The sequence below is a fragment of the Astyanax mexicanus genome, chromosome 13 (assembly GCF_023375975.1).
Source record: "Astyanax mexicanus isolate ESR-SI-001 chromosome 13, AstMex3_surface, whole genome shotgun sequence".
NCBI lineage: Eukaryota > Metazoa > Chordata > Actinopteri > Characiformes > Acestrorhamphidae > Astyanax > Astyanax mexicanus.
The window spans coordinates 46,360,524-46,387,126 of NC_064420.1; the positions used below are offsets into that span (position 1 = coordinate 46,360,524).

Sequence of the window (26,603 nt, forward strand, 5' to 3'; positions counted from 1 at the left end):
CGCAAATGTGAGTGAAAGAGCGTGTGTGTGTATGTGTGTGTGTGTGTGTGTGTGTGTGTGTGAGTGAAAGCATGTGTAATGTGTGAGTGTAGCGGAAGGGCTCGAACAAGGAGAGAAAAAAAAAACGAGAAAAAAAAAAACTTAATCAAATATTTCAATGGCAGCAGCCGAGCAATCCCAGCAGAGATACCAATAAGAAGAGGGCGCGAGAGAAAAAGAGAAAGAGAGAGAGAGAGAAAGAAAGAGAGAGAGAGAGAGAGAGAGAGAGAGACCATTTTGCAGTTGCCTAGCAACACTTGAACAAAATTTGAAACGATTTAGTTGCCCCCATACTGGTTTAGCGAGTGTATACATTCTTTCTCTCTCGCAGCACAATGGAACGTGCACACACAGGCCGAGCTCAGCGCCGGACACACTGTACAGTATAATATTATAATAAACAATATAATTAAATAAATAATACGTTTCTACAGGAATAACGAGAGCAGGAGGTGGAGGACAGTTCAGATCTCGCTTGTCTTTCGCAGGCTGGGGGTTCGCGTCTGTAAGCGGTGATGAGAAACTTGATTATTCTCCGTGGCAGATGGGCTTTGAATTTTGCATTAGTTGAAAATCAGAACCAGGGGACACTGGGGTTACTGAACACAGGGATTGTGCACTCTACCATGCCCTGGTGGTCCACAAAAAATAAAGAATAAGGAAATAAAGATCAAACAGGGGTTGGACAATGAAACTGAAACACCTGTCATTTTAGTGTGGGAGGTTTCATGGCTAAATTGGAGCAGCCTGGTGGTCAATCTTCATTAATTGCACATTGCACCAGTAAGAGCAGTAAGAGTGTGGTAAAAGGTTCAATCAGCAGAGTAAGAGCACAGTTTTGCTCAAAATATTGCAATTGCAATGCATACAACATTATGGGTGTCATACCAGAGTTCAAAAGAGGACAAATTGTTGGTGCACGTCTTGCTGGTGCATCTGTGACCAAGACAGCAGGTCTTTGTGATGCATCAAGAGCCACGGTATCCAGGGTAATGTCAGCAAGATACCACCAAGAAGGACCAACCACATCCAACAGGATTAACTGTGGACGCTGTAAGAGGAAGCTGTCTGAAAGGGATGTTCGGGTGCTAAAGCGAATTGTATCCAAAAAACATAAAACCACGGCTGATCAAATCACGCCAGAATTCAATGTGCACCTCAACTCTCCTGTTTCCACCAGAACTGTTCGTCAGGACAATAAATTGTTGCTCTTACCCTGCTAATTGAACCTTCACACTCTGCTCTTACTGGTGCAATAATGTGCAATTAATGAAGATTGGCCACCAGGCTGCTCCAATTTAGCCATGAAACCTCCCACACTAAAATGACAGGTGTTTCAGTTTCATTGTACATCCCCTGTATTTATGTCAAAACAATACTATATCAAAGGTACAGTAAATTAATATTCTTATTATACATGTGGTGTATTTTTTGAATCAATATAATTTTACAATCCTTTATTGGCTTTTTTTGTTTTGCCTTTAACATGTAATTGTAAAATCCTAAATGTAGCCAAAATATGATCAATAGAAGCAATAGAAACATGTTACAGTTTTTTCACTGTTACTGTTATCCTGATCCATATATCCTGTTACTAACCAACCCTGCAAACAAATCTGATCACACTCGTGTAAAACGCTAGCTCATATCGAGGGTCGTTCCATCTGAACCACTCAGCTGGCGGCCTGTGTAATTTCTATCCTTCCGGCAGCGGCAGCAGTTTGTTATCACGCCTATAGAAGACAGTCGCTAATGGCAGGGCGTTTAGGGTCTATTAGCAGCTCCTTCAATCCACAGCACACTGACAGAGAGACGAGTGACAGCAAAACATCAGCTGAACAAACCTGTACCATCCAAAATACCACCAAAAAGCATCCTACGTTATTTAAAAATCAATACAATATATTAATAGTGCTGTAGTGCTCTACTCTCATAAACGATATCAACCAAAGCATTGCAACACCTGCTCTTCCATGCGGACGTATCTTGGAAACAAGACATGTTAAACAAACCAGAATATGTTTTATACAATATATAAGGGGTCGACAATTAAGTTTGGCCGCGGGCCAGATATTTTCCAAGCCATTACCTGGCGGGCCACAAAAAAATAATAATTATGCTTTTTACAGACTAGTAGCTCTCCAGCCCAGAGGGTTGTTGAACCCAATTGCAGAACAGTTGATCTCAAAGCAGGTAAACCCAAGAAGAAAGGAAAAAATAAATAAATAAATACACTGCAGTCCAATACTCTACCGCTGCCCAACTAGTGAATTGGGACTCGGCCGGGATAAAGCACCCTTATAAGGAGATAGGAAGCCCAAGAATGGGCAGGTTCATGAGTATCTGCTTCAGAGAGTCCTATTCTATTGGCAATAGTTTTCTAAAGATACTAGACAAGCTGTGACTGCGCATTCCCAGACTGCATTTCAATGTTCATTTGCGGTTTAATCTATGTCACATTGTTGGTGAATCACATTTATTGAAAGATCAATCAATGTTGATATTTAGTAGTAGTAGTTTTTCAAGGGTTTAAAGAAGACAGTAGTTTTATTTAGAAACACCAGCACTCTTAACACACTCCATCTGCAGCTGAAGCGCTTCTTAAAATTAAAGCTAATTGAAGTTTATTCACAAACTTTTTTTCCTTGTTTAGGGTTGTTTTCTACTGTTAATACACAAATTTAGGAATCAGAAGTGGTCTTGTGGATAAAATATTATACAATTATTGTATAGGGATTGAGCAAATGTTCTACCAGGAGATTCCAATGCAGGTTAATGAAGACATTGAGCAAACATTTCATGAGGAGACTCCAATGCAGGTCAATGAAAACATCGAGCAAACATTTCATGAGGAGACTCCAATACAGGTCAATGGAAGCATAGAGCGAAAATTCTACCAGGAGACTCCAGTGCAGGTCAATGAAAACATCGAGCAAACTTTTTATGAGGAGACTCCAATGCAGGTCAATGAAAACATAAAGCGAAATTCTGATTAATGAAACCACAGAATGGACGTTCTACCTGGAGACTCCAATGCAGGTCAATGAAAACATAAAGCGAAATTCTGATTAATGAAACCACAGAATGGACGTTCTACCTGGAGACTCCAATGCAGGTCAATGGAAGCATAGAGTGAAAGTTCTACCAGATGATTCCAAAGCAGGTCAATGAAAACATCGAGCAAACATTTCATGAGGAGACTCCCATGCAGGTCAATGGAAGCAGGACGCATAGAGTGAAAGTTCTACCAGATGATTCCAATGCAGGTCAATGAAAACAAAGCAAAATGTTGATCAGTGAAACAAGTTCTACCTGGAAACTCCAAAGCAGATCAATGAAAACATTGAGCAAACATTTTATGAGGAGACCTCAATGCAGGTCAATGAAAGCATAGAGCAAAAGTTCTACTTGGAGACTCCAATGCTATTCCACCTACTTTCCCAACCAATCACCAGCTTCCACCTGCTTTTTAAATAACATTTTTTACATTCTACTTTTAAACGCTGCCTTCATGTGGTAGACTTTGCGTCAAAATAAAGCAGTAAATTCTTGGGAAACATATAACTTAAATATAACCATAATCCATTATTGTTTTCATAAGGCATCCCAAGATGCATGGAACATCATGAATCAATTACAGGATTTACTGTATGAAATTAATGTAAAAAATATGAAGACAGGAATGGGGTACAGTGTAGCTATAAACGATGCATTCCGTAGTAAGGATGTCCAAAAACATATTTGACATAAAATGTATTTCTCTAATGCAATTGAATATAAATCAAATACATTTTTTTTCTCAGCATCTGATGTAACATGTAACATCAGTTGTGCAGATGTTTAGTCTGTCAGCTGCAGACAGAGTGCTGATCTGATATTTCACACTTCATTTAGGAGTAGTAAAATAAGCAGTTGAGAATGGATGTCTGCTTTTCAGTGCAGGTCTGTGCAGCACACTGAAATCTGCTGGCTTTGTAATTTGCATATTAACAAGCAATCAGGCTAATCTGCTCATTTGTGACCTGGGCTAGTAAAGTGGAACAGAGCAGACGCAGAGCCAGCGCTGAGCACACGGCCAGAGAGGAGAAAGAGAAGCAGAAAAATGAATATTTGCTTTAAAAAGCCCCTTTTTTTTAATTATGAAGCCATATGAAGCCTCTGCTTTGATTGGATTATACAATTCTTCAATTTAACCCTTTGAACTCTAGGCTGTTTTGGTGTGTTTTTTTTTGTCTCTGTTTTTGTCAGTTCCTCTTTCTGTCTTTTAACACAGTAATTATATCAGACAGACACATGCCCTGATCTCTTTTACTCCAGAAGACATACGGCTGCTCAAAAATAGAATCATTTATGTATAGACTTTAAATATATTCACACCTAAGATATATTTTCAAAAATGGTTAGACTAGAGTGTTTATGAGCTGAAAGCATAAGAATATTAAAGATATGAGTTCATTACATAGTTTATTAATTATTACTTTGATAAAATACATGGAGAAACAGCATCAGACGGAGTTATTTTTCTTGATAATCAATAATCACACCTCTAGGTGTGATTTTGGACGAAAAATCCAGCCGTAGGATTCTAAGGGTTAATTAATAATGGTTCAAAAAAAGTATCACTTAGGGGATGCAAAGCTCAAAACATACATTTTAATGGTCTTTTTTTAAATAAGATATGATGTATTTGTATTGGCTATATTTAATTTATTTATTTATCAAATACAGCATATGGGTTGCATTCCTCTATACTTCATACTGATCCCAGAATCTGGAGAGCCCTGACATTTAAAACGAGGCATTAATAACTTAAAAAGTGCACAAAAAGTTCATTAAAATTCACTGTTTACATCTCATAACGTTAGCTTCAGCTCCGAGCGCCACCATTCCTGAACTGATAACAACATAGACATATATATGTAGACTCCACATAGCGTAGCAGCCGGTGCCAGGAGACAGGCTATGCGGAATCTATGTTTATATATGTCTATGTTATTATCAGTACAGTAATGGCGGCGCTCGGAGCTGAAGTTAGCATCATAGGATGTAAACTGTTTTTTTTAATAAGCTTCTTGTGCACTTTTTAAGTTATTAATGCCTCGTTTCAAATCTCAGGGCTCTCCGGATTCTAGCAAGGAGGTGTAGAGCTACTTTGAGCTGGATAACAATGGAAAAAGTGATTTATCAGGGTAAATTATGCCCCGTGTCACCCAGTCTGAAGGGTGCTTGGATAAGCTGTTAAAATTTCTGGATCTTGGAATGCTGTGGGAGTGCGGAGGTGTGCTATTCATCTAATATAAGAACTTTTTATCATGTTTTACTACAACAAAAGTCCATTTTACAACGGAGTATATACGGAGAAATCCAGTATATATCATGGTAAAGAAAAGAAAACGTGTCTCAGGATGGAGCCCTTTGGGACACCCTTAATTATCATTTTATAGACCATTTTATGAACAATTAAACGACCTTGTGACTAAAGCTGATATCTCTATAGTCTATAGTAACCAAAAACTTACTTCAACATGATACAATTTCTGCCATTTTTGGTCATATATACAGCTCTTGGAAAAAATAAGAGACCACTAAAAATGATGAGTTTCTTTGATTTTACCAAATTGAAAACCTTTGGAATACAGTATAATCAAGTGGAAGATTGATGATGTTCACAAGGCATCAAACCAAGCTAAACTGCTTGAATTGTTGCACCAGGAGTAAAGGCATAAATTTAACCAAAAGCAGTGTGTAAGACTGGTGGAGGAGAACATGATGCCAAGATGCATGAAAACAGTGCTTAAAAAACAAGGTTATTCCATCAAATATTGATTTCTGAACTCTTTCTTTCTTAAAACTTTATGAATTTGAATTTGTTTTGTATTATTTGCATCTTTTTTAGTTATTTCAGCCATTTCTCATTTTCTGCAAATAATTGAAAATATTTTTATTTGGAATTTGGGAGAAATGTTGTCTGTAGTTTATAGAATAAAACAACAATGTTCATTTTACTGAAACCTATACATATAAATAGTAAAATCAGAGAAACTGATTCAGAAACTGAAGTGCTCTCTTAATTTTTTTTCCAGAGATGTAGAACCATACTCCTCTGTACAACAGGGTTTTCATCATTTTTAAGAACCTCTAAGGATTTAAAGTCTCACATAGAACCTTTTTTCTTTACTAAAGAACCATTGAAAGCCCGCACAATGCTTCAGGAAGCTCTGTTATATTCAGACTGTAGATTTACAGCATTTTCAAATCATCCTCAGTGATTAAACGATTGGAATTCTCAGAAAGACTTCAGCAACACCACAGATGCCAGTCAGAGCAGTGAGACGGCGGCGTGTCAGATGTGCCAACGCGGCGCTGGGGTTAGAGGGCAGACACCAGTAATTCACAGGCACTTTACGTGTCCGCAGCAGGTGCATAAATATGCCATGTTTTCACAAGCCATTACCAGAGGGAGCTCCAGCCAGATGGAAGTTGTGCAGCTAAATTTCGTGTTGTATCATTAGTAGGTTAGTTCACCCCTCATTGGTTTGCCATCTGCTGCCATTTCAGCTCTACCACTCCGCGCCAAGGCATGACAGAGGATGTGAAATCTACACTAGTGTGACCCAAATCCCTCCACAGAGCTGCTTCACCCTCCACTGCTGCACTAAACGCCTCGGCACTGTTTAAATCAACGAGCCAAAAAACAGATCCACTCTTTAGGAGAAAGAGAATCGGGACACTAGATCAAAAAAAGGGTAGTAAAAAGAGTTTATCCTGGTTTTGTTGGAGCAACTGTTTCTACTGTCTAGAGAAGAGTTTGTTCTAGATTCAGGGCCATTGCTGTAAGGATTTGATTGCATTCAGAGACAGACAAGAACATACAAATGTACTGGTTGGAGCTCCATCATTCTTGAGAACACACTGGTTAGGGTGTAGTGGGTAGTGAGCAGGGGAAATATGCTAGTGGGTAGTGGATAGGGGTATCATACAGTGGGGTTAGGGGGTAGGGTGAAGGGGTAATGGGTGGAGGATGGCAAGTAGGAGGTAATGGGATGTGGGCAGTGGGTAGGGGTGATGGGTAGTGGATAGCAGTTAGTGGGTGGTGGATAATGGACAGTGGGTAGTGGGCAGTGGATAGGGTATTGGGATAGTAAATAGAGGCTAGGTGTTAGGAGGTAATGGGCAGTGGGTAGGGGTGATGGGTAGTGAATAGCAGTTAGTAGATAGTGGGTAATGGATAGTAGGTAGTGGGTAGGGGTGATTGGAAGTGGATAGCTGTAAGTGGATAGTGGAAAGTGGACAGTGGGTACGGCGTTGGGATAGAAAATAGAGCCTATGAGTTAGGAGTTAATGGGTAGTGGGCAGTGGGTAGGGTTGATGGGTAGTGGATCGCATAAAATGGATAGAGGGTAGTGGAAGTGGATAGCAGCCAGTGGATTGGGGGTAGTATGTAATGGGCAATGGGTTGTGGGCAGTGCAGTTACTGGTTAGTGTACAGTGGGCAGTGGATAGGGGGTTGGTGGGTAGGAGTAGTGGTTAGTGGATAGCAGGCATTGGGTAGGGGGCAGGGGATGGCGGTCGGGGTAGTGGTTAGTGGATAGCAGGCAGTGGGGGCAGGGGATGGGGGGTGAGGAGTAGTGGACAGTGGGTAGTATGTAGCGGGCAATGGGTTGTAAGCAGTGGTTGGGGTAGCGGATAGTAAATAGGGATAGTGGGTAGGGGTTACTGATTAGTTGACAGTGGGCAGGGAATAGGAGGTGGTGGGAAGAGGTAATAGATAGTGGGTAGTATGTAGTGGGCAATGGGTTGTAAGCAGTTGATAGGGATTGTTAATAGTGAATAGGGGTAGTGGGTAGGGGTTACTGGTTAGTGTACAATGGGCAATGGATAGGGATGATGAGTAGGGGTAGTGGATAGTGTGCAGTGGATAGTGTGTAGTGGAGAGTGTGTAGTGGATAGTGTGTAGTGGATAGTGGGTGCATGGGGGCACAATATGCGGTTCTGCTTTTTTTTTTTCAGATGGAGAAACGTTGAGCAGCAGAGATGAATGGCTGAAGTGTGTGAGTCATCTGGAGCTGCTGCATCAGGAATTTCACTACAACCAGGACGGATTGAACCTTTTGAACCATTCTGAGCTTTTGAAGGAGTGTGGTGGAAAGCTGGACACAAATACGGTGGAAAATAAAATAAAACAGAAATGTGCCATGTTCCTATCAAAATCTGTCCATGTTTTTATTATTATTATTTTTATTTTTATGACATTTTTTCATTCCTTTACTTAAAGGCTCACTTATACCCAGACAGGGATTGAGCCTAGTGATAGACTATATTCTAATTTCAGTGGAAAATTTCTATAAAAAAAACTAGGCTTAATTTCTGACTAAGAATCTGTCCCTAATCGTTTTCGAATGAGGATTTTGTGTTTATTAAAAAAATTAATGCAGAAATTTTTTATTTTATCATCAACTTTACCTGGCGGATAGTGTCTATATGCATACTGTTGCCTGCTGACTGCTCTATACCGACTGTGTGTGTGGCGAGCAAGCGACTGACTGACTGAACGACGAGAAAGCAAAGAGCGAGAGAGAGAGAGAGAGAGACCCAGAGAAACAGAGAGAGAGAGAGATACTCAGAGAAAGAGAGAGAGAGAGAGAGAGAGGGAGAGAGAGAGAGAGAGAGAGAGAAAGAACGGAGGGATCGACTTTCAGATGACATTGAGGCGATGTAGATGCCAGTTGGGAATAGTGCTCCCCTCCGCGCGCCCGCTTGTTGATGTTAGAGGCTGGCACAGGGCGAAGCCGCCGCTTCTCCGGTGAGTTCAGCACCGCGTGCCCGCGGACAGCTCCCTCCTCCCGCCAGCGTTTCAGCACCACCTGCCGCCGGACCGCTCGCGCTCCCAGTCAGCCGCTCAGCACCACCTGCGCGCGGACAGCTCCCCGGTTTCAGCACCCCCCTTCCTCCGGACAGCTCCCCGCAGCGAGGCGCCCGGACTCCCGCCCCTCAGGACCGCTGTGGGGCTTCGTTTCCAGTCTTTTAATGGAAATAAAACACATTTATGTTCCAAGCAACACTGGAAGTTTACAACTTGGGGAGGAATCTACGGATACCTCGTTGCACGACTCGCGACCGCAGACCAAACCTCTTCGGAAGAGCGCTGAGATTCACTGTGAGTAGAGCTAGGTTTTACCTTGTTTTTTTATGTTTTAGGCTTGTTTTAGGCGTTAATTGGCTTAATAATTAGTTTTTTGAGTCAATCAATGTTTTTTTGGGTTTGTTTGTTTGTTTTTAGAATGTAGTACAATGTTTTATTTTTTATTTTTGAGTTTGTTTTTAATCGTTGTTTTTTATATTTTATTATTCAGACTCACTATATTATTTAGTTTAGTTTTTTTAAAAGCTTACATTATTATAAGCATGTTTTATATTTTATGGCTTATCAGGCTTATATTGTTTTGCACTGAACGCAACAATGGATTATACAGTGTTTTATCATTTGTTTTCATTTGTTTGTTTGGTTGAATTTTTGGTTGTTTTTAATTTATTTGGCTCTATTTTTTATTATTATTAAGCTCACATAGTGTACATTCCTTCACTGAGAGCACACCAGTGTAGTTTTATATATGTTTTATATATCATTTTTGTTTGTTTGTTTTAATTTAGGCTTTAATTGCGTTTCTAATTGGTTTAATCAGTGGGCATTATTCAGTTTTTTTTTTTTGGCTTATAAGGCTATATATATTTCTTGAGCTGAGCCCAACAATGTAGTAAAATGTTTTATATATTTATTTATTTATTTATTGCTTGTTTGTTTCTTCCTTTATTTCATTGTGTGTTTCTTTTTTTCAAGTAGGAGTTATTATCGTTTAAATGTATTATTAGACGCATATCTTATATCATGCAATGAACCTAACAATGCAGTATCATGTTTTATCCTTTTATGTTTGTTTGTTTGTTCGTTTGTTTTGTTTGTTTTGTGATAATTGGCTGTATATGAGGACAGTCGGCTGATGAATTCTCATGGGTTCTTGTTTTTCTTGTGCCCAACTTGCTGTGCAAAAAAAGAGAGAGAAAAAAAAAAACAAAAATACAAATTAAACTGTCCAAAAACAATTAAACTGCCAGTTAAAGTTGCTATTTCTTGTTGTCCTGGGCTGATAATCAAGCTTTCCAAGCCATTGGAAAGCCAATGTATTCAGAGATACGTTTTTATTTTTTTTCTAGAGATGTTTACACGGTCTGCTCGCTCTGCTCGCGCGCGCTGTGACAAACAAAGGCTAGACAGGGTGCACAGCCTTGTGCGTAAAGCTTTGCGCACGGGACATATAGCGTGTCCTCGGTGCCTCGGTAAATGTCCTCTCCACGCATTAGAATAAGCATCAATCAGGTCATTTATGCAATCATTTATGCAACCATTGTATGGGTTTGCATAGCAAATCGCTGGAATAGAGTTTAAAGAATGCCTTTATTAGTTTTAATCCAGAGAAAGTGTGCATACACTGAACTGCAAGGTACGTTAAACTGTGCACGACGAAGAGACGACGCCAAAAGTAGCATGCGTCTTTTGTTTTCTTTGATATAATGCATGAAATAAAGGAAAAAAGGCGCAAACCAACTACCGTTTGATCGCAGAAATTGGTGCACAGTTTTATGCGTAATTACGCAGATAATTAGCAGCGCGTTCAGCTTGGATTCATTAGTTTGCGTTGAAATAATAATAGTTCTCTCGGTTGTTTCTGTGATTGTTGCGGTAATTACTGTTATTTAGGCCAGTTTATGCATTGAAAAAAAACGCACAGTTGCACAAATTGCACAGTTTGGACTGTCTGTTGTTCAGTTGTTCAGTGGTTTATTGGTGATCGCAGAGATATGTTTTGGTGTTTTGGGGTTCTGCTATATTTTACGCTACGCCACGAATGTAAATGAAATGAAAAAAAAGGGGGCGGGGGGGGGGGGGGGGGTCAGGCCAATGGCAGCTCACTCTGAAATACTGACGGTCTGGAAGCAGCAAAACAACACTTCCATTGAGATTCTCCCTACGTGAAATGCATAGTAAAACTAATATATGCTGATGTTTAGAAGCCAATTGCTGCCAATTTTTCTCAAAAAATGAGATACTGTCTCTAAATAATGATATATTGATATTGAGATAATCAATCAAAATAATGGCATATCTAAGACGTAATAATATTTAATGTTATTATAAGGACTTAATGTATAGGACATAATGTGATAGTATCTTAAAATAATCTTATCTCTTCTTTCAGAATAATGAAATAATCTATCAAAATAATGAAATAGTGTCTCAAAATAACAATTTATCTCAAATGAATTAATCTCAAAAAATTACATAATTTCAAAAAAATGAGTTAGCATCACATAATAATGACATAGCATGTCTAAATAATGAGATACTATCTCAAAATAATGACTTGACATTGCAAAATAACAATTTATCTCATAGTAATGATATAGTATCTCCGCAAACTACATAAATCAATGAGATAGCATATCAAAAAAATGACATAGTTTATCTAAATAATGAGATAGTATATCAAAATAATGAAATGATCAATCAAAATAATGACTATGCATCTCAAAATAATATTTTTCTCAAAATAGTGAGATAGTTTCTCATAAGATTACATAATTGTAAAATGAATGAGATAGCATCTCATTAATCTGATGTAGTATATGTAAATAATGAGATATATATTAAAATCACATCTACTCAGTATTGTAATGAGACGATCAATCTAAATAATGACTTAGTATCTTAAAATAATGACTTGGCATTGCAAAATAACAATTTAAAATAATGAGATAGCATCTCTTAATAATAGCATAGTGTATCTAAATAATGAGATAGTATATCAAAATTACACAATAACATCTTAAAATTATGATTTGGCATCTACTAGAATGTCAAAATACACATTATCTCACATTAATTATGATGTGGTATCTACTCAGTATCTCAGAAAAATAAGATAGTATCTCCAAGTAATGAGACAATCAATCAAAAATAATGACTTCATATTGCAAAATAATTAAATAATAGCTCAAAATAATGATTTGCCATCTGAAAATAATAATTTATCTTAAAATAATGAAAAATCATCTCCCAATAGTGACATAGTATATCTAAAAATATAGAATTATCTAAGAAACTATATCAAAAGTACGTTAGCATCTCAAAATTATGACTTAATATCTCAGAATTACGATTAAGTATCTCGAAATAATGACTTGCCATCTCAAAATAATGATTTATCTCAAACTAATGATATAGCATCTCCTAATAGGAACATAGTATATCTAAAGAATGAGACACTTTATCAAAAATACACTTTAGCATCTTAAAATTATCACTTAGTGTCTTAAAATTATGAGTTAGTATGTCAGAATTACGATTTAGTATCTCAATATAATAGTGACTTGCCATCTCAAAATAAGGATTCATTTCAAAATAATGAGATAGCATCTCATAATAGATACAAAGTAAATCTAAAAAAAGAGACACTTTATCAAAAATACACATAAGCATCTCAAAATTATGACTTAGTATCTCAAATTATGACGTAGCATATAGTCAGTATTTTTAAATAATGAGTTAGTATCTCCAACTAATAAGGCAAACTATAAAAATAATATTTTATTATCTCAAAATAATTAAATAGCAGTACAAAGTAATGATTTATCTTAAAATAATGAGATTGTATCTCATTATAGAAACATTGCATATCTAAAAAAATGATACACTATATCAAAAGTATACATTAGCATCTCAAAATCATGACTTGCCATCTCAATATAATGATTTATCTCATCTAGAAAATGAGACACTTTATCAAAAGTAGCAGCTCAAAATTATGACTTTTTGTGTCAGAATTATGATTTAGTATCTCAAAATAATGATTTATCTCAAACTAATGAGATAGCATCTCATAATAGGTGCATGGTATATCTAAGAGACTTAGTGTTTCAAAATATGACTTTGCGTCTATTCAGTATTTTTAAATAATGAGTTAGTATCTCCAACTAATGACGCAATCTATAAAAATAATGACTTATCTCAAAATAATAAAATAGTAGGGCAAAATAATGATTTATCTTAAAATAATGAGATTGTATCTCATTATAGAAACATTGTATATCTAAAAAATGATACACTTTATCAAAAGTATACATTAGCATCTCAAAATAATGACTTATCTCAAATTAATGATATAGCATCTCATAATAGGAATCTTAAAATTATGACTTAGGGTCTCAAAATAATGACTTGCCATCTCAATATAATGATTTATCTCAAATTAAGCAGATAGAATCTCATAATAGGAAGATAGTATATCTAGAAAATGAGACACTTTATTAAAAGTACACTTTATCATCATACTTTATCTCAAAATATGACTTGGCATCTTTTCAGTATTTTTCAAATAATGAGTTAGTATCTCCAACTAATGAGGCAATTTATAAAAATAATGTCTTATTATCTCAAAATAATGAAATAATAGGGCAAAATAATGTTTATTTTAAAATAATGAGGTAGCCTCTTATAATAGTGACATAGTAAATAAAAAAAATAGAAACTATATCAAAATACACTTTATCATCTCAAAATTATGACTTTTTGTGTCAGAATTACGATTTAGTATCTCATAAAAATGACTTGCCATCTCATAATAACGATTTATCTCAAACTAATGATATAGCATCTCATAATAGGAGCGTAATATATCTAAAAAAATTGACACTTAATCAAAAGTACATGTTAGCATGTCAAAATGATGCCTTAGTATCTCAAAATTATGACTAAGTATCACAACATTATGACTTGGCATCTATTCAGTATTTTTAAAGAATGAGTTAGTATCTCCAACTAATGAGGCAATCTATAATAATAATGACTTATTATCTGAAAATAATGAAATAGTAGGGCAAAATAATGATTTATCTTAAAATAATTCGATTGTATCTCATTATAGGAACATTGTATATCTAAAAAATGAGACACTTAAGTAAACATTGACTTAGTATTTCAGAATTATGCCTTAGTATCCATAAATAATGACTAGCCATCGGAAAATAATGATTTATCTCAAAATAATGAGATAGCATCCCCTCATAATGACACAGTATATCTACAAAATTAGACACTATATCAAAAGTACACATGAGCATTGTAAAAATTATGACTTAGTATCTCAGAATTATGTCTTATTTTTCAAAATAGTGACTTGTCATCTCACAATAATGATTTATCTCAAAATTATGAGATAGCATCTCATAGAACATAGTATATCTAGAAAATGAGACACTTTATCAAAAATACACTTTAGCATCTCAAAATTATGACTTAGTATCTCAAAATTATGATTTAATATCTTAAAAATATGACTTGCAAAAAGAAAATAAAAAAAAAATAAAAAAAGGATAGCATTTGAAAACAATGACTTAGCATCTCAGAATAATGAGATAGTATCTCCAAGTAATGAGACAATGAATCAAAATAATGATTTGGCAATGTGAAATAATGATTTTTCTCAAAATAATGAGATAGCATCTCCTAATAGTGACATGATATATAAAAAATATAGAATTATCTAAGAAACTATGTCACAAGTACGTTATTTTACTCAGAATTATAGTATCTCAAAATAATGACTTGCCATCTCATAATAATGATTTATCTCGAACTAATGATAAAACATCTCATAATAGGAACATAGTAAATCAAAAGAAATGAGAAACTTTATCAAAATACACTTTACCATCTCAAAATGATGACTTAGTATCTTAAAATTATGACTTAGCATCTCACAATTATGATTTAGTATCTCAAAAATATGACTTGCAAAAAGAAAAGAAAAAAAAGAAAAAAATTAGATAGCATTTGAAAACAATGACTTAGCATCTCAGAATAATGAGATAGTATCTCCAAGTAATGAGACAGTGAATCAAAATAATGACTTGGCAATGCAAAATAATGATTTATCTCAAAATAGTAAGATAGCATCTCATAATAGTGACATGGTATATAAAAAATATAGAATTATCTAAGAAACTATGTCACAAGTACGTTATTTTACTCAGAATTATAGTATCTCAAAATAATGACTTGCCATCTCATAATAATGATTTATCTCGAACTAATGATAAAACATCTCATAATAGGAGTGCATTATATCTAAAAAATGAGACACTTTATCAAATGTACAAATTAGCTTCTCAAAATTATGACTTAATGTCTCAAAAATTTGACTTTGCATCTATTTATTGTTGTTTTAAATAATGAGATAGCATTTGAAAACCATGATTTAGCATCTCAGAATAATGAGACAGCAATGCATTTAATAATGAATAAAACTGCAGGCTTGATTTTGATTTATTTTGAGTGGAGGGATGGAGGGATGGAGGGATGGATGGGCCTCCATGCAGATGTACAGTATCTCAGCAGGGCGCTGATATGAGCTTCAGTAATGTGGTTGGTGTCTCCAGGTTAAGGGAAACTGAGGAGCTGGAGTCTGGAAGTTTAATCAAGAAGCGTAGATCACCTCCACAACACCAACCAGAACACCAAGCTGAAAAACACCACCACGAGCTGCTACCATAACCTGGAGACATGGCGACCAACGGCACCAAGAGCACGGACGGCCAGGTGGCCACGGAGCTGAACGAGGTGACCACCAACGACAGACCCAAAACTGAGGAGAGCAAAGAGGATCTGAAGAAGAAGAAGGACATTCCGGACAGAGAGACGTGGGCGGGGAAGTTTGACTTCCTGCTGTCGTGTGTCGGCTACGCCATTGGTCTGGGCAACGTGTGGAGGTTCCCTTACCTGTGCGGCAAAAACGGAGGAGGTAAGTGCAGGTTCAGAGTCCTGTTATGTTCATTTATCAGGAACAGCAATCGTGTTCCGGGGTTAATTTGACCCGGTTCATGTTTAATTATCCAAAAGATGATCTGAAACCCACAAAAATATTTTTAATGATTAACTCCATTACTACTAATTATTTAATCAATATTCAATGCAATGCTGTTCCTTACCTTATTACCTTATGAATTCTCTGAATTATGCCTTACGTGTCTCAAAATAATGACTCACCATCTTAAAATGATGATTTATCTCAAAATAATGAGATATCATCTCCTAATAGATACATAGTATGTTTAACAAATTAGACACTATTTCAAAAGTATACTTTAGTATCTCAAAATAATGATTTATCTCAAAATAATGAGATATCATCTTCTAATAGACACATAGTATATCTAACGAATTAGACACTATATTAAAAGTACACTTTAGTATCTCAAAATTATGTCTTAGTATCTCAAAATTATGCCTTAGTATCTCTAAATAATGATTTATCTCAAAATAATGATTTATCTCAAAATAATGAGATATCATTTCCTAATAGATACATAGTATATTTAACAAATTAGACACTATTTCAAAAGTACACTTTAACATCTCAAAATGATGCCTTAGTATCTCAAAATATTTATTATTTTTTATTATTATTTATTATTTATCTCATTATAAACTAATGATATAGCATCTCATAAAAGGAATCTCACAATTATGACTTATTATCTCAAAATTATGCCTTAGTGTCTCAAAATAATGACTTGCTATCTTAAAATAATGCTTTATCTCAAAATAATGAGATATCATCTCCTAATAGTGACATAGTATATGTAACGGATTAGACACTATATCAAAAGTATACTTTAGTATCTCAAAATTATGCCTTGGTATCTCAAAATAATGATTTATCTCAAAATAATGATTTATCTCAAATAAATTAGATATTATCTCCTAATAGTGACATAGTATATGTAACGAATTAGACACTATATCAAAAGTACACTTTAGCATCTCAGAATTATGCCTTAGTATCTCTAAAAAATGATTTATCTCAAAATAATGATTTATCTCAAACGAATGATATAGCATCTCACAATAGGAATCTCACAATTATGACTTATTATCTCAGAATTATGCCTTAGTATCTCAAAATAATGATTCATCTATCAATATTTAGTGCAATAGTGTTCCTTACCTCCAACAGGTAATGGTTCAATTCACTCATTTTTCACTTGAACTTGAATTACGACTTAGTATTTCAAAATAATGATTTATCTCAAACTAATAATAAAGCATCTCATAATAGTAGCATAGTGAATTAAAAAAATGAGACACTTTATCAAAAGTACACTTTAGCATCTCAAACCTATGACTTATCTCACAATTATGACTTAGCATTTTAAAATTATGACTTAGTATCTCAAAAATATGACTTGGCATCTCAGAATAATGAGACAGCAATGCATTTTTTTTTTATTAACTTCATTGCTAATTATTTTATCAATATTTAGTGTAATGCTGTTCCTTACCCCTAACAGGTAATAGTTCAATTAGGATAATTAACTCGTTTTTCACAAAAAATACATGTTTAAACTTGAATTACGACTTAGCATTTCAATCTCAAACTAATGATATAGCATCTTATAATAAGAACATGGTAAATAAGAAAAATGAGACGCTCTATCAAAAGTACACATTAGCGTCTGAAACTTATGATTTATTATCTCACAATGATGACTTAGTATCTCAAAAATATTATTTGACGGCTGTTTAGTATTTTTAAAATAATGAGATTCTATCAATATTTTGTACAATGGTGTTTATAACCTCTAACAGATAATGCTTCAATAAGGATAATTCACTTGTTTTTATATAAAAAAATACATGTTCAAACTTGAATTACAACTTAGTATTTAAAAATATTGACTTGCCATCTCAAAATAATGATTTATCTCAAACTAATAGAGATATCATCTCCTAATAGTGACATAGTATATCTAACGAATTAGACACTATATCAAAAGTACACTTTAGCATCTCAAAATTATGCCTTAGTATCTCAAAATAATGATTTATCTATTAATATTTAGTGCAGTGGTGTTCCTTATCTCTAACAGGTAATGTCTCAATTAGGATAATTCACTTGTTGTCCTTAAACAAATATACATGTACTTTTTTTAATTATTCACTACTTTATTATTTTTGAAAGACCAACATATAAAACAGTAGTTTTACATAACATTGAAACATTGTTAATATTTTTGTTTTAGTATTTGTTTTTGCAGGAGGTGGTTGCAAATATATATATACATATATATATAAATATATGAGATTAACAATTTTCTTATTATACGTTAATTACACTAATTAAGGCAAGCAGAAGACGTTTCATACTGAAAAAAATGACTTTTAACTATTTTTCCTACATCTTCAAACTTTAAAATGGGTCAATTTGTCCCAGAACATAACAGGAGGGTTAAAAAAACACATGTCTAAACTTTTTTAATATTTCACTACTTTATTACTATTGAAAGACTAACATATAAAACAATAGTTTTACATAACATTGAAACATTGTTAATATTTTTGTTTTAGTATTTGTTTTTGCAGGGGGTTGTTGCAAATATATATGTATATATATATGAGATGAACCATTTTCTTATTATACGTTACTTACACTCATTAAGACAAGCAGAAGAAGTTTTATACTTGAAAAACAATACTTTTAACTATTTTTCCTTGATCTTCAAACTTTAAAATGGGTCAATTTGAACCAAAAGATAACAGGAGGGTTTAAAGAGTGGTGGGGGTGTTAAGAATGGGTGGTCATTGCAGGAATGGCATGACTGGCTGTTGACCGGGTCCTTGTCTTGTGCACCACAGGAGCCTTCTTGATTCCTTATTTCCTGACCCTCATTTTTGCTGGGGTTCCACTGTTTCTGCTTGAATGCTCCCTGGGTCAGTACACATCCATCGGAGGACTGGGAGTATGGAAGCTGGCGCCAATGTTTAAAGGTACGGTGATTTATAAGTCCATTAGAAGCTACTTTTAACCTGTTTACCTCCAAAGAAACTGTCTTAAATACTCAACCAGTTTGCATTGCTTTCCGTAGATCACTGTAGATATGATATAGATATATATCATATCGGAAAAAAAATAAGAGACCACATAAAAATGATGGGTTTCTTTTGATTTCACCAAATTGAAAACCTCTGGAATATAATCAATAGGAAGATGGATGATCACAAGCCATCAAACCAAGCTGAACTGCTTGAATTTTTGCACCACGAGTGAAGCAGCATAAAGTTATCCAAAAGCAGTGTGTAAGACTGGTGGAGGAGGACATGCATACCAAGATGCATGAACACTGTGATTAAAAAAACAGGGTTATTCCACCTAAAAGCTCTGCGTCTTTTTCGTTATTTCAGCCATTTTTCATTTCCTGCAATTAAATGTTCTAAATTATTTTTATTTGGAATTTGGGAATTTGGGATAAATGTTGTCTGTAGTTTATAGAACAAACCAACAATGTTCATTTTACTCAAACACAAACCTATAAATAGCAAAATCAGAGAAACTGATTCAGAAACTGAAGTGGTCTCCTAATTTTTTCCAGAGCTGTATTTATTGAAACATATATGATATCTTATCTCGCTAAGACTCACCCCCTTTAATTAGAATAAAGAATTACTAAAGAATTACTCCTTTAGAGTAAACCTGCAGTGAAGAATATTTTTGTCAGATTCTTTGAAACTGAAACACCAATTAATCCATTAATACTGAAATTTCCTTGTGACATATCGAGTATCACAGAATCACAGTGTCATAATAACATTGTATTGTGAGATGCCATGTGATTTTCAACTAAACTAGCTTGCAATGCTAAATTGCAATCCAACTGAGTTCAAGCTAATGTGCCAAGAAATAATCTTTACGTACCTTCAAAAGAACCTTTTAAAAATGTGAAGCACCTGTATATAATTGGACGTTTCTGCACCAGTGAAATAATAGACTCTAATATTTAAGAATTTGCCTTATAGAACCATTTATTAGAGCTGCCTTTAACCTGTTCACCTCCAAAGAACATTAAGTCTTGAATGATTTCTATAGATCAGAAGGTAACACTTTCTATGAACGTCATCTCTATAAGACTCTGTAAACATACTCATAACACATTATAATGAATTCATAAGGCATTATAAACATGGCTATACATATTTATAAAATGTATAATTCATCATAGCCATGTTTATTATGCATCATGAACTGTGATTATAATGCAATAATAGCTGTGTTTATAACATGTTAAACATCAATACCAAGAAACTCAGTCCCTGCTTGCAGACTTTATAATAACTAAAAAGCTTACAACTTATAAACACACCCTCAGTAATCCTATAAATATATTTTAACCACTGATAAAATATTCTTGCACTGAACATGAAATTAATTATAGTCAATTATAATGTTTTATAACAGGTCTTTGTGCACTCTAAGTAAAGTGCCAGACTTTCATTGTGGGACTACTATATTAAAGATATATATATATATATATATATATATATATATATATATATATATATATATATATATATATATATATATATATATATATATATATATATATATATACTATTTTAACATGTATATTATAAGCACAGCTTATACATTACTATGATCACAAGTCATAATTCTTTATAAACATGGTTATAATGGGTTATGCATTTTTATAAATATTTATAGCCATGTTTATAATGCCTTATGAATGCATTATAATATGTTATGAACGTAGTAATAGAGTCTAATAGAGATGACATTCATAGAAAGTGTTAATGATCAAAATAGACTTGGTGGAAACAAAGAAAGGTGACCAAATAAGCTTTTAAAAAATGGGAAGGATCACCATAGAATTAAAATGACGTCTATGAAGGTGACACAAAGGAACCTTCATTCCGTCTCCATCCAATGAAAAACAAGTATCTCAATTTTTGTTTCGATTTTTAGTTTAATATGTAATCTTTACACTGTGCCAAAATTTCCTGACCTGAAATAAACTCTTTTTACATTGACTTCCATTGAAAGTTTACAAGGTTTTTTCTCTCTTGCTGTTTTGGAGATACTTGTTTTTCATCAGACAGCCACAAGTTCCAATAATCTCTCTTAAATTCTTTACACCTACAACTCTTTCAGTTTACATTGCTTTTTGTAGATCACCATGGAGTTCATGTGGCTAAAACAAAGTTACCACAAAAAAAACCTTTCATTTATCTTCAGAAGAACCTTCACATTATGTCTCACAATGGGAAAAAAATAAATATATATGTATAAGTCAAACATAGAACTTTATGAAAATGTAAATAACCTAAACAGGGACTTACTGTTCTTTCAAAAGAACCTGTTTAAATATTTCAGCATTAAAAAAAAAACGTAGAGACCTTTTGTTAACATGTTTAACTTCATACAACCTGATTTGAATTCCTCACATCTAAAACTCAACCAGTTGGCCTTGCTTTATATGGATCACCATAGAGTTTAAATGGGTACAAATAAAAAATCCTTAATTCTCAAAAAATGAAGAAGCTTAAAATATGTTCAAATTTGAACTTTAGTTCAACTTTAACAATTTAGCGTCCAAAGAACCTGAATTGAATTCTTCCTTATTTACCTTTTAAAGGGCTCAGGTCATTTTAAAGGGTTTCTATTGGTCCATTCATCAAGAAATTTTGGCACAGTGTAAGGGACAGTATGTCTGTTCAAATTATGTAGTAAAAACTAAAAATCGAGTGTGTTTTTCACTGGACAGCGACAATGTCAAAAATGGTCAGCGAAAAGAAATTGCTTAAAATGCATCAGTAGAACCTTAATTTTATTTAATTTTGTCTTCAAAATAACCATATTAAAATGTGTAAAACCTTAATATAATGTGAAGGTTCTTCACCAGTTGAGAGAAGAGCTTAGAACCTTAAATTAAGGCAAAGAATCACAAAAAATCTTCATTTTTAAAGAGTCTAAGATTAACCTCTATAATGACCCAACAAAAGCATATAAAAAAGGGTCGGCAAAAAGAACTTGCTTATAATGCTTCGGTAAAATATGTTATTTCATTTAATTTCATCTTCAAAATAACCTTTTTAAAATGTGATCCACCAAAAGCACATCAGAAAAGTCAGATAAAGAATCTGCTTAAAATTCATCAGGAAAACCTTTATTTTATTCAATATTCATATTCAAAATGTCCTTTTTAAATTATGTAAAACCTTAAAATAATGTGAAGGTTCTTCATCAGTGGGGAGAAGAGCTTAGAACCTGATATTTAAGCCGGGAATCACAAATAAACCTTCATTTTTAAAGAGTCTAGGATTAACATTGATATCACTTTAAAATAAGACTAGCTTTATAAAGGGTTTATAAATGGTTTACAATTAATAATCAGTTATAACACATGCGTATAAATGGCAACAATATAGACGGCTGTGGGTTCACTATTTGGCAAAATAATCATTGGTCATTGTTGCACTTTCTACGTATGTGTTATAACTGATTATTAATGATTTTAAGGCATTTACAACCTAATTAGTAACCATTAATAAACTAAACCATTTATAAACCCTTTATAAATCATTTATAAACCCTTTATAAATGTAGTCTTATTTGAAAGTGGTACCTTAACATCTATATGTGAACCAGTATAATGCCATTAGTGACCCCTTGTTGAGGGTCTATCTTAGCTTGGGTTTACTGATGTGAAGGTTCTTCACCAGTTGGGAGAAGAACTTAGAACCGTATATTTAAGCCAAGTATCACTAAAAAATTTATTTTTAAAGCGTTTATAATGACCCACCAAAAGCACGTCAAAATGAATCAGCAAAAAGAATGTGCTTAAAATGCATCAGTAGAATCTTAATTTCATTTAATTTCATCTTTAAAATGTCCTTTTTCAAATGTGTAAAACCTTAATATAGCATGAAGGTTCTTCACCTGTTGAGAAAAGACCTTAGAACCTTCTATTTAAGCAAAGAATCATTTTTAAAGAGTCTAAAATTAATCTCTATAAAGATCCACCAAAAGCATATCGTCGCTGTCCAATGAAAAACACTTATCTCCAAAACAGCAACTTTACAGAAAAGAGAAAAAAACCTTGTAAACTTTCAATGAAAGTCAATGTAAAAAGAGTTTATTTCAGGTCATTGTGAAGAGTTTCTATTGGTCCGTTCATCAAGAAACTTTGGCACAGTGTAAGGGACAGTTTGTCTGTTCAAATTTTGTAGTAAACTAAAAATCCAGCGTGTTTTTTACCGGACAGCGACAATATCAAAAAAGGTCAGCAAACAAAACTTGCTTAAAATGCATCAGTAGAATCTCTTATTTTATTACATCTTCAAAATAACCTTTTTAAAATGTGTAAAATCTTAATATAATGTGACAATTCTTCATTAGTTGAGAGAAGACCTTAGAACCTTATTTTCAAGCCAAGAATCACTTAGAAACCTTAATTTTTAAAGAGTCTAAGATTAACATCTATATTTGAACCAGCTGGATGAGGTTCTATTTATAATGATCCACCAAAAAGCACATCAGAAAGGGTCAGCAAAAGTACTTGCTTCTTAAAATGCATCAGGAAAACCTTAATTTTGTTGAATTTCCTCTTCAAAATACCCTTTTTTTTAAATGTGTAAAATCCTAATATTGCATGAAGGTTCTTCATTAGTTCAGAGAAGAGTTTAGAACCTTATATTTAGGCCAAGAATCACAAAGAAACCTTCATTTTTAAAGAGTCTAAGATGAACATCGGTACCACTTTAAAATAAGACTAGCTTTATAAAACTTTTGAAAGGTTTATAAATGGTTTACAATTAGTATGCCTTAAAAATCATTAGTAATCCGTTATAATACATACATAATACAGATGGCTGTGGGTTCACTATTTGGCAAAAACAGGCCATTGTTGCCCTTTCTATGTATGTGTTATAACTGATTATTAATGATTTTTAAGGCATTTGCAACCTTATTAGTAACCATTAATAAACCTAACCATTTATAAACCATTTGTAAACCATTAATAAACCCTTTATAAAGGTAGTCTTATTTTAAAGTGGTACCTTAACCAGGTGGATGAGGTTCTATATATAATGATCCACCAAAAGCACATCAGAAAAGGGTGAGGAAAAGCATCACCAGGTACTTATAGGGTTAAATACAGGGCTGTTTGAAGCTGGGAGAAGGTAAACGCTCACTGTTGCCATTAGTGACCCATTGTTGAGGGTCTATCTTAGCTTGGGTTCAGTGATGTATGTGATTTGAAGGGTTGGGAGGGTTTCCTGTAGATGAAAAGCAGGGGTGAAAAAAGTAATGAATTACATTTACTCACATTACTGTAATTGTAGTAATTTGTAGTTTTTAGGTAATTTTACTTTTACTCAAGTACATTTTGACACAAGTAATTTACTTCGCTACATTGGAAATCTCTCCATTACTAAGTAAATAATTAAATGCTGGGGGGAAAAATGAATTGTCTGAATAAAAAAAAGGAGTTTTGTTCTCCATGGCAGCGCAGCTGAACTTCTCCATGCAATGTTTATTACAGTTAGCAAGAGAGACGTTTGCGCATGTGCCAACCAACATTTTTTGTGTATGATTTCATGATAGTTTTTATTGAAAACATTAAACAATCTGCTTGGATGTAAAAAAAAAAAAAACATGTAAATAGCAGTTAAATCATAACAATGGCAAGTTAAAAAATAACAATGACCTGTAAAACTGTAAAAATACAGTTTATAGTCGCCAATATGACCTAACTTTTTTAACAGTAAAGAAACAAATGGATCATAGAAATCTATGCCACTTGTTTGTAAAAATGTTTCATGGGGTGGTCTGAACAAATACTGCCTGAAAGATCCAAATTATTATGTGGAATAATAATTCATTAAAAATATTTAATTTATGCTTTGTTGTACTTTTTTACATCAAATAAATAAAAGTAACTATTTAACTTTTACTCAAAGTAAATTTTAAATTAAGTGTTTTTGTTTTTTTTTACTTTTACTTGAGTAGATTTTTAGATGGGTACTTTTACTTTTACTTGAGTAGAATTTTAGATGGGTACTTTTACTTGAGTAGATTTTTAGATGGGTACTTTTACTTTTACTTGAGTAGAATTTTAGATGGGTACTTTTACTTGAGTAGATTTTTAGATGGATACTTTTACTTTTACTTGAGTAGATCTTTAGATGGGTACTTTTACTTGAGTAGATTTTTAGATGGGTACTTTTACTTGAGTAGAATTTTAGATGGGTACTTTTACTTGAGTAGATTTTTAGATGGGTACTTTTACTTTTACTCGAGTAGATTTTTAGATGGGCGCTTTTACTTTTACTTGAGTAGATCTTTAGATGGGTACTTTTACTTGAGTAGAGTTTTAGATGGGTACTTTTACTTTTACTTGAGTAGAGTTTTAGATGGGCACTTTTACTTTTACTTGAGTAGATTTTTAGATGGGTACTTTTACTTGAGTAGAGTTTTAGATGGGCGCTTTTACTTTTACTTGAGTAGATTTTTAGATGGTTACTTTTACTTGAGTAGAATTTTAGCAAAGTTAAGGTACTTTTACTTAATTACAATTTTTCAGTACTTTTTCCACCTCTGATGAAAAGGCTGCATTTTATTGGCTACTCTACATATAAAACCCTGCATGCTGAGTTACTGCCAGCACTGTCCGTTTGCTCCTGGCTGAACCTAAACAAACAGCAGCCTTTTGCTGGGTTCTGTATGTGTTAATTCGAGCCCGAGGCTCTTTGCTACGCATCTGCCTTCAGACTGTCACAAAGCATTTGCGAGTCTGTGCGCGAGTGCCTGCCGGACTGTGTAATTACGCATGCTCTCACCACAGGTGTCGGCCTCGCCGCAGCCGTTCTGTCCTTCTGGCTGAACATTTACTACATTGTGATCATCTCCTGGGCCTTATACTACCTATACAACTCATTCACCACTGTGAGTAATCCTTCCTCACGCTTCTCCACACCACTTCCTGCTCACCATCACCATCACTCTTCATTAACCAGCGTCGAAATGTATCCTCCTGTTTTATTATTTCAGGAGCTTCCGTGGAGATCATGCAACAATCCCTGGAACACGGAGAAATGCTTCACAAACTACAGCATCGCAGACACCACCAACCTCACCAGTGCAGTCATGGAGTTCTGGGAGTAAGAACAAACATTTTTTAGTCAAGAATTATTAGTCAAAATGCGAAAAAATAAGACACCACTTAAAAATTATGAGTTTCTTTGATTTTACCTAATTGAAAACCTCTGGAATATAATCAATCACAGTTTGCAGTTCTCTCCACAGATCACTGTGGATATATCTTTATTGCGATATATATTATATCAAATTTGTGTCCAGTACATTGTCAAATATTAATATACAGCTATGGAGTTTCTTTGATTTTACCAAATTAAAAACCTCTGGAATATAATAAAGAGGAAGATGGATGATCACAAGCCATCAAACCACCAAACTGAACTGTTTGCAGAATCTTTGCACCAGGAATAAAGCAGCATAAAGTTATCCAAAAGCAGAGTGTAAGACTGGTGGAGGAGAAGATGATGCCAAGATGCATGTTGAAAACTGGGATTAAAAACCAGGGTTTTTCCACCAAATATTGATTTCCGTACTCTTAAAACTTTATGAATATGAACT

General features: G+C 34.1%; 1 protein-coding gene across 1 annotated transcript in view; it reads left to right on the forward strand.

Moving 5' to 3' along the window:
* The first annotated feature begins 8,704 nt into the window (after window positions 1–8,704).
* The window catches only part of slc6a1a (solute carrier family 6 member 1a), a 38,573-nt gene continuing 20,674 nt past the window's right edge, over window positions 8,705–26,603 (forward strand). Inside the window, exons 1-5 of the mRNA XM_049463127.1 lie at window positions 8,705–9,196; window positions 15,532–15,893; window positions 18,788–18,919; window positions 25,792–25,892; window positions 25,998–26,107. Of these exons, the coding sequence (XP_049319084.1) occupies window positions 15,656–15,893; window positions 18,788–18,919; window positions 25,792–25,892; window positions 25,998–26,107 (581 nt within the window). The 5' untranslated portion in view covers window positions 8,705–9,196; window positions 15,532–15,655. The remainder of the gene's footprint in view (window positions 9,197–15,531; window positions 15,894–18,787; window positions 18,920–25,791; window positions 25,893–25,997; window positions 26,108–26,603) is intronic.